Genomic DNA, 16,580 nt, shown 5'->3' with positions numbered 1-16,580 from the left:
ATGTGTGTACCCCACGGGAACAACTCACAGCGGTGGCAGAAAAGTTAGCAGCATCAAACTGAATAACTACCACCAGCTTGTCAGTTTCTTAGTGGCATGTATGTTCATATTTTCTTTTACTGTGTGAAGTGTCGGTCAGCATGGTGGACATGGGGGTTCCATTTGGGGAAAAGGAGAAGGGCTAAGTAGGTTTCATGGCTACTTATTAATAACTGTACGGGTGGTGGGGGAGCTGGGCACCTGGTGAGAGGCCAAAAGTTACCTATGACCGGGGGACTTTGTCTTGGGCTGGATTCTAGGGAGTGTTGGATTGGAAACACTCCCCAGAAGGGTATTCCCCCACGGTAGGCTAATAAGGGGGCCTGAGGTTAGCCTCCAAGTAGAATTCTGGACGCTGATTAAGGAAGCCTAAGAATGAGCTAGTAGGCTCCCTGGGTGGGGGTGGCCCAGCCTCCGACACACCAAACACAGGACATAAAGTGGAGTTTGGCACTGTATAGTTATTTATTTGTAACAGTCTTGCATGCCATAAGGGTAAGGGATGCCCAGTACAGCAGCTTGAATGCCATGGATATGGAATCCTCCGGATGGATGAATTAAGGGTAGCGAACTGTACATTAACTGGTAATATTGGTGCCACAGAAATTCTAGGGTTCCTATGGACAGAAATACATGAAATTGGCAAGAGAAAAATCCTGATTATCTGGCAGACATCTGTAAGTGTTCAAGCATAAATTGGATGGTTGCCAAAGCTTAATTGTGGATTTTTCTTTCTGCTCTCTGCAACTGTTGCAAGGTTTCTAGAACATGCTTCAACCTTGTACTCATACAGATATGAAAAGGTAACAAGATAGCCTATACAGCTGTAGTAAGGATATACAGCATCACCACCAGATGAATGGTCAGATTGTCATTATCAAAGCACTACACACAGTGAATGTCACTAGGCACCTACGTGCACCTGTTTGACTATACCTCACTTGCCTGTTCCTTGGCTATGGTCAAGCACTGTCTGCACTGATTTCACAGTAAATAATGCATAACTGAATGGCTTCGATAAAATCACAGTGCCCCTTTAAACAGGCTGTAGGACCATCAGACCTTCACCACTTGTGCTGTAAAGCCTTAATAAACAAGACCAAAAAAAACAAACAGAAAGACTCTAACATCATGGCCTTTTCTCATATGATGAATTCAATATGTGGGTTCATCTATGAATTGTCTTCTATTCTTCTTACTTCATAACAGCCGTGTTTTAACACTAGTTGCTCTGCCATAAATGCGCATTTGCAATCTGTAAGCTAAGTTCTACACACTTCCGTTTATGTACGCAACATGCTTTGTTTCACCATATGGTGAAATCGTTGAAGTTAAATGGTTTCACTTGGGATAACTCAACTGCATGCATGCTGACATTATTTCACTACACTATCATATGGCTTGTATACTTTTCTTAAAGTGACATCATGCAATTTGCATAGCAATATAGGGCATAAATTAATGCTCAGTTCGCAATGCATCAATTTATGTTACTGTGGTTAGTGCGGAAACTGCATGTAGGACAGGTATCATGGCTAGTGGCTTTTTAGTAATTTTCATTTACGTTATTTGTGACTTGACCTAATTTTGGAAAACTTAACTTTTGGGCACTATGCACATTCATAGTAAGCTGGTCCCAATACGTCCAGGGGCACAATTACATTTCATCCCAATACACATACCTGGGTCTGGGGTGCTTAAAACTAGGATATTAATGCCAGAACTGCATGCTATACTACTGGATAAACACAGACGAGATTGGTCATGTGCCCTAAAAAATCTCATGATTGCAAAGAAAAGTTCAACCTACAGTATTCAACCCTGACACCTCAGTATTGATATAAAGTATTCTAACGTGTAAATTGAAATCAGCTTCCAGAGCCCTTATTTCAACCACCCAACACTTCATGTTTTCTAGCTAAAAACAAACACTGCATCATGCATATACTTCTCATGAATGTGACAAAAGGACTTCATAATAACAATAACAATTTCAAATGGCACATTTGGTTGTGCAATCAAATGTAGCGTCATAGGGATAGCTATGATGTGTGCTATGATGTGTGACCAACCTCCTCTGGCATAAACATGTTTCACCTTGTGTACTGAAGATTCCAAACTGTAAGTCCATTATACTAGACATATTAAAAATTTAAAATAAGAAATAGGGATCGCTAAAAAAAGCCACGAAACAAGAAGGGATCACTGGGGTGGTAATGTAAACCACAAATCCCTATTTTGACTCTTTATACTCAAATGGAGCATTTAGAGATAGTCAAAATAGGGATTTGTGGTTTACATTACCACCCCAGCGATCCCTTCTTGTTTCGTGGCTTTTTTAGCGATCCCTATTTCTTATTTTAAATTTTTAATATGTCTAGTTTGTGTACTTTTTTCCAAATCCACTTATGGATTATAAGCTAATCAGCACATTGTAGTGTAGCCTGCTAACAGAGATTCCTCAGTTTAAAAGGTTAACTCATTAACTAGATAACTTAATGCAATAATCTATGATAAAGACTGTATTTTCATTCTGATTCGTACACGCACAAAATAATAAGGTAGGATATATTAATTCCTAGTCTACTCAGTGTTTCAGCCACCATCATCACACTTTGTGCGCACTGCTATATGAGCTAGCTACCTGTCAGAAGAATTACTGATTGTGCACCTATCATACAGGAGACAGTGTTGATGACGGCACAGGAGACTTGAAGAAGAACAAGATGTCTTAGGTATTTATTCTAACAGAAGGAAAATAATGAAACTCTATGATACAAGTTATAAGAATGGTAACTGTTAGTGTTATATTCCTGTAGAGTCCATTTTTTTTAAAAGAGAAGAATGATGCATACATCAAGCATGTGCATTATAGGTGTAGAGTTGTCTAGTAGAATATGTAGTGAAGAGATAGCTATACATTGTAGCTGCAGTGCTATTATTGTAGTGATGACGCTTTGTATAAATGTACGAGTTGCACGTATGAACATGCAAGGCTGCATGCAGCAGCAACTGTGTGAGTTGGTGTTAATCAAGCTAAATAGGAGGAGATGGCTAGGCTTGGCCGAAGTCTTCCTGTGCCGGTGTCTGCATGTACAAATCACAATGTCACTATACTAGTGGCCAGTCAGTCTTACATGATTACCAGGGATTTGGCAGTCGTACCCATGCAAGACTACTTTAAACTGGCATATTGAGTTCCAATTGCCAGGACTTAGACTGGGCTCTAGCCCTGGAGAGCCTAGGTGTAGCCTGCTAGCAGCAGTGTGTCATAAAGTGGAACACCATAGGTATAGTCAGCAAATTTAAGTCTGATTAGCATGTGTTCATAAATACTTGCAACTGTCAATGTCACTAGCTGATCAGAGAATGTGCTAGAGTAAGTACACAGTAGCTAGTTACAGTGACATAAGCACAGTAGCACAATCCTCCCATGTAAGACTGTCAGGCTTTACACCCTTAAGTTGTTTATGACATGGATACCATATGGGAGGGTTGTTGATGATATGTGGGTAGGCCAGAAAATATTTTTAAATGGTAGGGTTGTAATAAACACCCCACCCAACCTTTTCTGTTTGTGAAAAGCAGCCATAATATCAGCGCTACCATTCTTCCCCCTACAGTGGACAAACAAAGCACTCACTGTGATGGCTAGGAAGAGAATAAATCGATGCCTTGCATGTGCGCTTGAACGGCTTCTCTAGTGAACACGGGAAGCTTACTATAGAGACCCTATTATGGTGATCTTGTAAGGTAAAAGAGTGCTGCACAACTTCAATCTGCCATCTATTAACGTTATAAATACTATAGTCGAACAATACGCATCCCTGAGCACACAAGATCCCATAATTTTGTTCTTCTACGGCTTCTTCCATATACGGAACAGCAGGCAATGGCGAAGAAGAACTTAGAAATTTATCGCGGTGGAGGCCAGTTAGCGATCGGTGGAGTACGGGTTAATTACTGGGTCATGGACACGCAGAAGGACTCAGTGAGTAAGGCTATGTAGCTTTTATGGCGAAAAAATGGAAGCCTTGGGCTATACATGAATGAAATAAAATAATAATAATAATATTATGAATAATAATACGAACAATTCGAGTAAAATTCGCAATTTTTGAATGTTTCCAAATTTCGTCTAGACCATTTTACTGCTATATCACAATTTTTCTGAGTTCAGTGTTTGATAATAAGCCTTCTGAGGGTTGTTTTATGCTCGAGTCTGTTTTCTAAGGCTGGTTTTAGGTGACTGCTCTATTAGGATTTTCAAAAATTCCACTGCGATCCCTATTATGAACCCACTATCGTGGTTCATGATAGGCACTCTCAGCACCACTTTATCCACTTACGATCATCCTTTTCCTTGTGTACTCCTAACAAATAAATTCCTTGGCCTGAATAGACACTGAGCTCGTCTGAAGACGGATACATTTAATGGCCATTCAGAGTACAAGATACAGCCCCACAATTTCCTACCATTTTAGACAGGCCTTTTCATGAGTGTTACAACATTACAATTTCTTACGTAGTAAGGAGAGTGGGATAGTGGGGTGAACACTAGCAGTGGTTCAAAACAGCTAAGCCAAATTACATGCCCCAGGAAATTTTGAATGCACAGCAATGGTGCAAAAAACATATACAGCTAGGTATTTCACATTTGCATAGACAAATTTGCCAGCCAGTCTAAGCCAACAACATCATCTCCAGTCACTCCACTGCCTTTCTAGAGCACTTTAAAGAGTAACAGCATTTAATCGATACCAGGTATTGTCAGTTTAGTACATCATAGTAATTCCCGGTGCTTAATTAATCAAATGCTATCAGAAGCATGAATTCAGGTCTGCTACAATGTTCTTGCGTTACTATAAAATAAAGTATACTTAGAACCTGAAGATATTTAATAACCATCTGAAACATTTTTTTGGCTATTATTATTCATATAGCAGGCTTTCATAGCAACATATTTTAGCATTTGGGATCATTTGCTAACATTTAATTTGGAAGTATTCTGGTGTTGCAATAAAAATGTTATCACATGATTTTGTTATGGTCACATGCTGTTGAAAGCTCACAACAAAGCACTTGGGGAAGATGTATTCACCCTACTAAAGCTGTGTCCAGTAATGTAAGTAAAGCAAAAGGAGCGGATAAGAAAAGATGCAAATTCAAATTTACAATCTATGCTCAAATCAAAAACATTATTCAAGCTCTTTCAGTCTAGTTCTCTTCAAGCTCTCTCCCGGCTCATGAAGGCTAACAATGTACACGACTTGGGATATGAAAGACGGCCAACAAAAGCTATACAACAGTGCATGTACTATGTCATGCATGTGTAATTCAATTTGTTTCTTTTGCACTGCTAGTTGAAAGGCAACTGATTTGTACTTGCCACTACATTGCAATTTTGTGCATTTTAGATATTTCATTACTAAATTATTATTCATTTCATGGATATGACTTGAAACTCATCACCAGGAAGATAGAAACAACAAGCAGACACAATAGCACAGGCCATTAATTAAAACAAACATTACCCTTTGGCTCTTCCCCTCCCACCTTAGTTGTTATACATTCAAACATGGATTTCATACACAACAGTATATTACAAGTATTCAAAAGAAATTGGAAACAATGTTTTCAGACATGCATGCATATACATACCATAAGACTGCAGATTGTCGACTGCGGTAATCACATCTTCCCAGGAAGCAGTAGGATTATTGTCGAGCCATTCAGTCATCATCTTACTACAACAAGTCTCACAATCATTTGGATGATCATGTTCAATGATGTTCATCAAATGATCTGCAACTTTAAGTAACTTTCCCAATTGTCTCCATTGTGGTGCCACTTTTGGCACTAAATTATTGTTGAGGTCTTCTAACTTTGGTTTTTCCTTTCCTACACCAAATTAAAATAATGTATGCTACGATACACGTTCAGAACTATGGCAAGGGAATGTTTTTCATCTGTTGGGACTTTTTTTGCAGTTGATTATAACACATGGTAGTGTGACATGTGACCAAAAAGGCTGGCGGACAACACCAGTGTGTCAATAACAGGATTACCAAATGGGATTTTCATGCATACATAGCATTTATCCGAATATTTTATTTTTGGGGGAATCACGTAGGATGGTACACACAGTCACACACAAAATTTCAGTAAGATCATTCCAGATTTTAAACCAAAATCAAGTCTAAGAGAACAGCTTGTGGAATGTATCTTGAAGAACACATGATGGTTCTGGCACATGTCTGCAGCTGGCTGCAGGGCATGCCTCTTTTCCCAAGTTCAGTTTTGTGCTGTTCACGAAACTTAAGCAAAGGTTTTGGGTGTGTTCTCAGATTCATTAATTTGCATGATTTTCTTATTGAACGATTTTGATTAGCAAATATTCAAAGTTTCATTCTTTACAGTAGAAAAATACGCTGTTTCTAGAAGATGCTGAGGATCCAAAGAATACTCTAAGATGACAAAGCTATTTTTTGGAAAGATATTTATTATGCAGTGTATGAGTGTGTCAGCAGTCTTTGCTTTTGTAGACAGGGCATTTTGGTGTAGACAACAGATGCAACTTGATTGCTTACCCGTGCATATACACAGGGCTAACAAAATTAGTACTTACAGCAGTTTCAGCATTTCTTGCAATTTTTGTACAGCACTTGATGTGAGTGACTAAATATGCACGTGTGGTTCTATTGGCAGTATTTGTTCAATGACAGGACTGAGTGGTACATGTACTGAATGTCTTGAAAGCCAACCCAGGCAGCAGTGCAGGTTATCATCGTTGGCAGAGATGGTGCCATAAGACCACCATGCATTATTTATTTCACCTCCTGCACCTCGTCAGCTGCCTATGCCTACCCACATGGTGACTGACACCATAGACATGGACAATGGTGAAGTAAATCGTGAATTTATTAGATCGATATCATGCTGTACAACTACTCATAATGGTAACTTAAGGCAGTCTGTTGTTAGATCATGTGGTCTACAATAGGTTGAATTTGTCGCAAATACAACTCAATTCTAAGTGGGTTGCCTGGCATATTTGGAAATTGTCCTATTCTGTTTGTTAAGTCATTTGGTTTTACAAAGATCCCATGGGCACAGGTAGTATCTTGTACAGGCTTGTTTATTCCTTTTTGGTGCAAGTCTTCATGGTTAGTCAGTGTTGGGGTAGTTACTTGTTAAAGTAACTCGTGACTTATTACTATTTATACTTGCAACTGAAACTATTTAGTTACTCTTAATACATATATTGCCCATAAAAGTAACTAAAATAATATTACATAGCTATTATATTACTTCGTGTGCACTACCTTAAGTTGTCATGTGCACAATTACTACCTTATCACGTGACATGATCGCGTTGTAGGACAATGTGTAAATCTTGGTTGCAATTGCATTCAAGAGAAAGTAACTGGTCAGTAAAGTAAGCCTCCTTAAGCTCCTGCTTGTAGTAATAAAATTACATAATATTCGATCGAGTCAGTTGCAGTAACTTCATTACTTAGGCAAGCGTTACATTTGTATGTAAAGTAACTTGATAGCATATTTCGTTAGCTGTATGCTGTCATGCTGTCATGCTACAGATGACATACAATAAGTGCTGAAACCATTGTAATACAAAAGTTTTTGTCTGCAACTACATTGCGCATGTGCAATAAATAGCCAATGGAATTTAAGCGGTGATTTTGAATTCTATGAAAGAGTAATTTTTATTGGCTGTTTATTGCATATGCGCTATGCACTCACGGATAGCCAGCTGGAAAACCTTTGTAAAATCATAGAGGAACGCGGGATCTTTGCAATACAGGAAATCACCAGAAACGTGACCTATCAAAGTTGTGGTGACGCATTTCAAAGTTGATATATCCCGTTTTTCTGTTGGCGCCTTACGGTTTTTCCGCAAACCTCTATCGGGGATTGCGCATCCGTGGTCATTTGAAAGTTTAGGGAAATCAAAAATAGCCAATGAAATTTGTTTGAGGCACGAGATCAACTGGATCTTGGCGCAAGTCTTGGTGTGGCAGAATGTCCGCGGAAAATACTGGCGGTAATCTCGGTGGTAATAGTACGCCTACGGTCACAACAGTTGTGAATGTGGTGGGAACAAGGAACACCACAGTGACGTCCAGTGAGCATGGCAAAACTGTGACAGTGCCGGTGTCCAATAATGCACCTGTTGTTCCCCCAAGAAACCCGCCACCTACTCAGAATTCTTTGCCAATGTTGTTACAGCTACTCAGTCAAGCGTCAAGAAATACTCCTCCAGTCACAGCTATTACTAGTCGCAGTCCTCTTGTGCCAGTGAATACACCAGTAAAACCCACGTTGAGTTTTAATGTTAAAATATTCAACCCACTAAAGAAAAAGGACTTTGAGACTTGTGTTCTTAGAGGAGTGACTAAAGAAGCCATTTTAACACCAACTTTGATGCGAACGGAGTTGAGAAAGCAGTTTGGAGCAAGTTTAATTTCAGCTGACCCAGATTGTTCAATAGAGTACCTAAAAGGTGGTAGCAAACTGACCATATGTTCCTCAGCTGACATCGATGAGGTATGGAAACGTGGTATAAACGGAGAGAGTGTCACCTTGTGGTGTTATGCACCAAAGCAAAATGAACATAGCAGTGACAGTGATGATCCTTTGCCACAGAAAAAGAAGCGTAAGAAATTAAGTGCACTTGAAGAAAAGAACAAGAGAGTGGAATCTGTAATCTCACAGTTACGGGAAAGGCATGGAACTAGATTTACTAACATTCAGTACAGACTCTGGGGGGAAATGGTTGATGTTGGTACTCACAAGTAAGTGTGCATGTGGTAGCTAGTATAATGTGGTGTGTTATGTATAGTTGTACATTATTACAGGTCTTTGGATGATCCACCCGGCATTCCAGCATTCTGTGGTCGCCAGAAGTCGTCAAACAGTAATAGTACTGTACATGCCCTGACAAATGCCATGTCAGAAATGGCAAAGAATATCACTTCGATTAGTGCTGCTCCTAACAAGCCTGATTTATGCACATCAACATCAATCTCACCAGGGAAAGTGGCTAACTTGAGGGCCAGTTACCTACAACAGTTACGAGATCTGTATCAGCCATTTGATTGTGGTGCTATCACACAATCCGAATTTATTGAACAGAAGAAACCTATATTGGACCAACTTACAAAGCTGAAACCTTAACTTTATGTTCAAGACTTCACCCGTAATTCATGATTTTAATATGAATGTGTGTATGCGTATGTATGCACATGTCACTGTAGCTTTTGTATCTTCTAATCAGTAAAGTTGAAATACATGTCAATGAAAAATTGAAGTTATCAGTTGTGCATGATATTCTTAGACATATCCAGAAAACTTTATATATTGTCTACAGTTATCCACTGTAACTGACTGAAATGCCATCAGTAATATGCTTGCTATTGACAGTGATGTATTCAGCAATAAGTTATTTGCTTGCAGAAACTGTTTAACTTCTCCAAAAACACACTCTATTGGGTTTAAGTCTGGTGAATAAGGTGGTAAGAACCTGACCAAGGCTCCAACACCACAAATGGCATTCATGGCAGCATCGGTATGGTGAATGGAAGCGTTGTCCAAAACGACTATGGAATTATGATTAATTCCATCAAATGGCATCAAAAGAGGCAGCAGCTGGGTATACAAAAAGTCCAAAAAGGTATCTCCATTGACAGTATTTTCTGTAATGTACACATCCTGCACACCATCCATTGATAGTATGCCTATAGCAGAGTAACGTACTCCCCTGAGCTGCAGCTGGTGGTCCTGAGGAGCAATACCTCGAATGCCATACCCATATTGACGCAGTGCATTCCTCCTATCACAGCCTGTTTCGTCTATCCATAAAATCATTGCTGGATCAAATGCATACATTTCAGCAATGAACTGTGTCCTCAGTAACTCTGATCTTTGTAAAGCTATGTGTGTAATCTTCTGTCGACTGAGCCCAATTTTATTCACTGCACGACATATGGTAGATACATCAACGTGACATCCTGCCTTCTGAAATTCTGCTTGTAGTTCTCTCAGAAATATTCCTGGATTACACTTCGGAAGGCTCAGTTTCATATCAACATGTAATTGGCACAATTACAAGGATGTGACAGCCATTTTGAAGAGTCACGAGACTAATTACGTAAAAATGCGTTGTGCCTATAAAAGGAGCACGCGGTCTGATTCCATTGGCTTTTTATTTGGCTGTGACAGTAGTCGGTGTATCGTTATGGCGAACAACGAAGAGTTAGCGAAGACAGTGGAAAGTCTTACAGCGAGCGTCAAGTCCATGCAGGACCAACTTACGACGCTTACAAGCGGGGCCACATACAGTGGCGTAAACTCGCAGTCAGGTTCCGGTCTGCAATACAGCGGTACAGACTCCGATACCGGCCTGACCCCCCCTCCCAAGAAGAAGACTAGAGTCGACGACGACGAGGACAATTCGGAGGAGGAAATGGAAGACGTCGACTCCCAACATGGTCCACTGATCCCACTCTCCGAAGCAGCTGCTGCTTTCTTGGAGGCTTCATTCAACAAGAAGCTAGACAACAAGTCCCGAGTGGCAAAGGCTAAGGCGAATGGCATTCCGGATTCGCGATGGATAAGATGCGCCCAGTTGGACCCCGTGGTATCAGCAAATTTACCACCTACAGCAAGAACGGCGGACAGGGCAGCTAGTAGGATCCAGAACTTTTGGTTGGACGCAGCTAATCCTCTTATTTTCATTTTGGAAAAGGCAGAGAACCTCGAGGTACCCGCAGAAGTTATCACTGGGATCCAGACCTCTCTTCAGCTGATGGGCAATGCCAATTACCAGCACTCAATGGACAGTAGGCATGCGGTGATGATGCAACTCAACCCCAAGCTGAAGCAGCTCATTAATCATACAGACTTGAAGGATGCTGCACCTTATCTGTTTGGGGAGAAATTTGGAGCTATGGCTAAGGAGCGCCTGGAGGCCGCTGAAGTCCTTAGAAAGACCATGCCTTCTGATAACTCCAAACGGGGTTTTCAGAAAAGCCACTTTCAAAAAACAAGTCGCGGGGGTGGCAACCGGTACTACAGCGGCACAGGAGGGAGCCGGGGATGGCAAGGCCCAGGCAACAAAGCCAAGAAAGGGCAGCCAAAGAAATGACTAGGCAGCCCACAGACTGCAGTTCATTGTATGACAATGCAAAAAATTTCAATAAAAATTGTTACATCTACTCATGTGTTAAACACACAGACACATTACATACAGGCTCTAATCAACATCATGAACCTGTCAATCACATGCCCAAAATTGGCTGGGCGAGTAGCATTCTTCCTACCAAACTGGGAGGTGCTGACTCAAGACCAGTGGGTACTGCAAACTGTGGCTGGTTATCAACTGGAACTAGTAGGGGCTCCATCTCAGGCCAGAGTACCCCAAGCGATAAAATGCTCACTAGAGAGCAAGAGCCAGATAACATCAGAGGTTGTAGAACTACTGGCCAAGGGAGCAATAGTGGAAACACTGGCCTCCCCAAGGAACTATCTGTCTCAGATTTTCCTTGTGGAAAAGAAGGATGGGGGCCAGAGGCCAGTGATAAACTTAAAAAGTCTCAACCAATTTGTGAAGACAGAACACTTCAAGATGGAGGGTCTTCACTTGCTCCCAGACCTCCTACAACCACAGGACTGGATGATAAAGATGGACCTGAAGGATGCATACCTTCAAGTGCCCATCCACACAGACTATCAACACCTCCTCTCTTTTCAATGGTAGGGGAAGACATACAAGTTCCAATGCCTACCCTTTGGTCTATCAGCAGCACCCAGAGTATTCACAAAACTGCTGAAACCAGTAGTGGGCTTCTTGAGGCAGAACGGTTGTCGCCTGATTATATATTTGGACGACATGCTGATGATGCATCAGGACAGGGCTCAGTTAGAACAAATTACCCAACTGACATGCCAACTGTTCGAAAGCCTGGGGCTAATTGTGAACCAGAAGAAATCCATACTGACTCCTATACAGGAAATGGAATTTCTGGGCTTCCACTTATGCTCCACAACAATGAGAATATCAATCCCCACCGAGAAGCTACGCAAAATTCAGCAGGATGCACGGCGAATGCTGCACCAAGCATCAGTCTCAGTGAGGGAAATAGCACGGTTTGTGGGGAAGACAACCGCTACCATGAGAGCTATCCCCTTAGCCCCATTGCACTACCGAGCTCTCCAGAGGCAAATGAACTCTGTCCTTCCCCTGGACTACAACCAGGAGGAAATCTCGGACAGGTACAATGCAATCCTTTCACTGAATCCGACCAGCAGGGAAGACCTGGAATGGTGGGTGGCTCTCACAACAGCCCCATTGGGAGCACCACTATGTCAATCAGACCCAACAATAACAATACATTCAGATGCATCCAACCAGGGTTGGGGAGCAGTGTTGAATGGTCAGTCTCACACAGGGGGCATATGGTCCCCCGAAGAAGCAACTCATCACATAAACTACCTGGAGTTGCTTGCAGCCTTCCTAGCAATCAAGGCATTTGGGAAGACTTGGCAGAACGTAACAGTCTTACTGCAAATGGACAACACTACAGCAGTGAGTTACATAAACCAGAAAGGGGGCACAGTGTCCAGAGTTCTGTGCCATTTAGCGATAACGATCTGGACCTGGTGCACGGAGAGGAGTATCACCCTCCAAGCAGAGCACCTTCCAGGTCAACTGAACTCGCAGGCCGACGAGGAGTCCAGAACAGTGAGGGATCGCTGCGACTGGAAGCTGAACCAATCAGTGTTCCAACAGATAGAGGCAGTAATGGGTCCACTGGAAGTGGATTTGTTTGCATCATGCCTGACAAAGCAACTTCCCCGCTTTTACAGCTGGAGGCCAGATCCAGAAGCGGAGGCGACGGATGCTTTCATGCAGAAATGGTCGATCAGTCGAGGGTTTGCCAATCCCCCGTGGTGCCTGATACATCGCTGCCTCACCAAAGTCAGGAAAGAAGCAGCGAGGATAGTGTTAATAACACCTTTGTGGAAAACCCAACCATGGTTCCCACTAGTACTGGAACTCCTGGAGGACTATCCTCGGAGAATTCCTCAACAATCAGATCTGATATCAATGCCACTGGGGCAAGAATTTCTGATGCAACAGGGAGTGCCCCAGTTGATTGTCTGGCCTATCTCAGGCAATCCTACACATCACGAGGAATTTCTTCACAGGGTTCAGACCTCATGCTTGCATCATGGAGAGACAAAACTAACTCCAACTATGGGTCCTCATTCTCTAAATGGGCTGGCTGGTGTCAGCAGAGGGGTCGAGATCCCCTTACAGGACCTATAGAAGATGTTGTGAATTTCTTAGCCAAGTTATATTCCGAAGGCTATAAGTATCAATCGCTGAATGCTTATCGATCAGCGATATCATCTACCCATGAATATGTGGATGGAGTCAGCGTAGGAAGTCACCCTACAGTGACACGGCTCCTTCAAGGGGCATTTAATTCTAGGCCACCACAACCAAGATATTCTTCCTTCTGGGATGTTGGGATGGTAATTCAGCACATCAAAGGCCTAGGTGTTAACAAGGACTTAAGTCTTAAACAGTTGACAATGAAAACAGCAATGCTGTTAGCCTTGACCAGACCATCTCGTTCGGCTGACCTGTCCAAACTGAACTTACAGACGAGATCCTTTAAATCAAATGGAGTGGTCTTCCGACCAACCCATCTGGCTAAACAGAGTAGGTCATCAAGACCTATGGCAGACTTCTTCTTTCCAAGTTTTGCCGAAGATACTACCATATGCCCTGTAGCAACACTAAGGGCCTATGAGAAGAGAACAGAAAGATTTCGAGTTGACCTACCAGGTGACTCTAGATTTCAGCTTTTCCTGTCTTGGATAGGACAGCATACCCCAGTATCTAGCAGTACTATCGCTAGATGGCTCAAGTGCCTCATGGCAGAAGCTGGTAGACATTTCAATATTCAAGGCACACTCTATAAGAGGGGCATCGTGTTCTACTGCTGCAGGGGTGGGAGTTACAACCAAAGATATTCTAGATGCTGCAGACTGGTCTTCAGAGGGCACCTTCCAAAAATTTTACTGCAGAGAACTTAAGAAAGATGATAGAACCACCTTTGGCACTGCAGTTCTATCATCAGAATCATCTTCAAACAATACATGTTGATATGAAACTGAGCCTTCCGAAGTGTAATTGGTAAATGGCTCAGGGCACGAAGTGCCTGCATGCTATTTATAATTACATGAGGAAGGTGAAGTGAAATATCAACATGTCCCACCCCCCTCCCTTTAGTGCATAATAACGTATAGTTGATTCTCATATTTCCCTTCAGGTAGAAGCCATCTAAGGACTGGTGGGATGTCTGTGCAGCAACCATGTAGCAGCTTCTCAAAGAAATTGTACGATTATCATTTAAAATTTATTAATTTTGTACACCATGCAGTAGCAGAGAACACGATGACAGAGCAACTATCTACAAAGAGCCAATGGAATCAGACCGCGTGCTCCTTTTATAGGCACAACGCATTTTTACGTAATTAGTCTCGTGACTCTTCAAAATGGCTGTCACATCCTTGTAATTGTGCCAATTACATGTTGATATTTCACTTCACCTTCCTCATGTAATTATAAATAGCATGCAGGCACTTCGTGCCCTGAGCCATTTACCAATTAGACAATATGAGGTCAATTAAAAGGTATTTATCGCTTTCGCTCAGTTTAGAACAGCAACCATTTCTTCGTACAGTTTTTTCCACCTGACCCGTAGCGTTAAACCTCTCAGCATACCTCAACACAGTTCTTTCGCTAACAAAAAGTGTTTTGGCCACATCTTCAGCTGGCTTTCTTAATTAAACAAACATGATGCCAGACAATGCGCCACCGCAAATCATTTGAATAAGACCAGGGCATTGCTACTTCAATGTGATCGGTTATTAATCACGTGTGACCATGGCCCCAAAACGCTTAAATGACCACGGATGCGCAATCCACGATATAAGCACTACCCCAGGGTCTGTCCACGTGAGACTAGCTAGTAGCAACCGATGTATTAACTGATGAGATCGAACTCAGACAATTTGTTCCAGTTTTTAAAGTCACAAAAGGCATCAAGCGTGGTCGAGAGCATGGTAAAATTTATTAGTGCAACACCCTGGTTTTACAGGCTATCAGTAGTGACTACCCCCCGTCCGGATCACCATATGGGATCACCGATAAAGCACGATCATGCGGTCCAGTCTTCGGTTTGACGGAACGTACGCACTGAACTTACATGCGGCTTAATAGTAAGTACATTAAATTGCATTACAAATGAAGTACTAACTTTTAGATTCATTTCTGAATGATCCACGGTGCGTTGAACTGTTGTCTCTGAGCCAGCAGTACGACAGCTCAGCCATATTTGTAAATGGGCTTTAATTAGGATATTTCCCTCCAAAATCACAATAATTCCCCACAGTATTTGACTGTTCTGTTAGAGTTTAGAGAAGCTATTCCTTTTTTAGAAATTCTAGTGCCATGGACCTATTGCTATAGCTACTATTATTGTGAAACACCAGTTGGGGTGTGTTGGTGATAAGGCCATACCTATTTTAAAAGTTGTTGCTCGGACCCAACCAACCCTCCTTTTATAAAAGACCAAAAAAAAACCTCACGTGATTAATAATCACGTGATGTTGGCAGACTCGTAGCCGAAATGGCAGCTAATGCGTGGTTAGCTATCTGAGCTGTAACAGTTGCTGTGTACCCTCGTACAATTCGTTGTCAACAATGGAATGACACGTTTGGAATGGTTGTACAAAACATTGGTTCTGTTTCTATATATGTTGAATTAATTTTTTTTTAAATAATAATGATCTTTTTCTTCTTTTTTTTCGACCTACCGACCCTAACTTTTCCTTTAAAAATCCGAGCAACAAGTATGGCCTAAAGGCGGGAGGAAGAAGTTTGATGGGGGAATAAATTGAACTTAATTCAGGAATTATGGTGAGTACACTAAAAGAGTACTAATGCTAAGCACTACTACTCAACTGTCTTATGTTTCAGTTTTATGTGGCTAAATCCTGAGACCCATTATTGCAGTACCGTGATGAATAACATCATGATGCTGGTACTGTCTGCAAGTGGGTAAATCCTGCAATCTGATTGGTGCTGTAATGTTGTAAGTAGGTAGGGGTCATTTGGGTCGCATTTTGTTCAATGCTCCCAGACCTCCACTCTAGAGAGATTATGCTTTCCATGTTGGCTGTGCTATACACTGCTTTACATTACAACCTCGTCAGAGCCCCTCCCCCATCTAAAGTTTGTTGCTATGCCTATGGTTTTATTTGTCACCTAGCTTTTTTGTGTATGATATGGATATGATTGGTAATTTTAATGGCACCCTATCTAATATGAAATGGGCAAGCGCTATACCAAGTTCGGTGCTTTTATCAAAAAGTTGTTTTTTTTGCTTATATAGCTGCTCCACTAACTATATGATAATACATTTATATAGTTAACTTTCCTGTTTTAG

At 41.6% G+C, this 16,580-nt stretch overlaps 2 protein-coding genes across 3 annotated transcripts in view; one reads left to right on the top strand and one right to left on the bottom strand.

Annotated features, from left to right (window-relative positions):
• Nucleotides 1-15,498, bottom strand: part of LOC136249507 (NACHT, LRR and PYD domains-containing protein 12-like) — a 31,708-nt gene extending 16,210 nt beyond the window's left edge. The window contains exons 1-2 of one of the 2 annotated variants that reach the window (XM_066041531.1): nucleotides 15,390-15,498; nucleotides 5,701-5,940 (exon numbers count right to left, since the gene is read on the bottom strand). In XM_066041531.1, coding sequence (XP_065897603.1) covers nucleotides 5,701-5,940; nucleotides 15,390-15,465 — 316 coding nt within the window. In that variant the 5' untranslated portion in view covers nucleotides 15,466-15,498. Of the gene's footprint in view, nucleotides 1-5,700; nucleotides 5,941-15,389 lie in introns of those variants that run through there. The other variant, XM_066041533.1, reaches the window with a different exon arrangement.
• Nucleotides 7,967-9,398, top strand: LOC136251770 (uncharacterized). The gene is made up of 2 exons (XM_066044183.1): nucleotides 7,967-8,852; nucleotides 8,916-9,398. Exons 1-2 carry the CDS (start codon nucleotides 8,080-8,082, stop codon nucleotides 9,232-9,234), a joined length of 1,092 nt encoding a protein of 363 aa, XP_065900255.1. The 5' UTR covers nucleotides 7,967-8,079; the 3' UTR covers nucleotides 9,235-9,398.
• Nucleotides 15,499-16,580: the final 1,082 nt, after the last annotated feature.

This window comes from Dysidea avara, chromosome 3 (assembly GCF_963678975.1).
Source record: "Dysidea avara chromosome 3, odDysAvar1.4, whole genome shotgun sequence".
In the NCBI taxonomy this organism is placed as follows: Eukaryota; Metazoa; Porifera; class Demospongiae; order Dictyoceratida; family Dysideidae; genus Dysidea; species Dysidea avara.
This window is presented reverse-complemented; position numbering and strand designations above follow the sequence as displayed.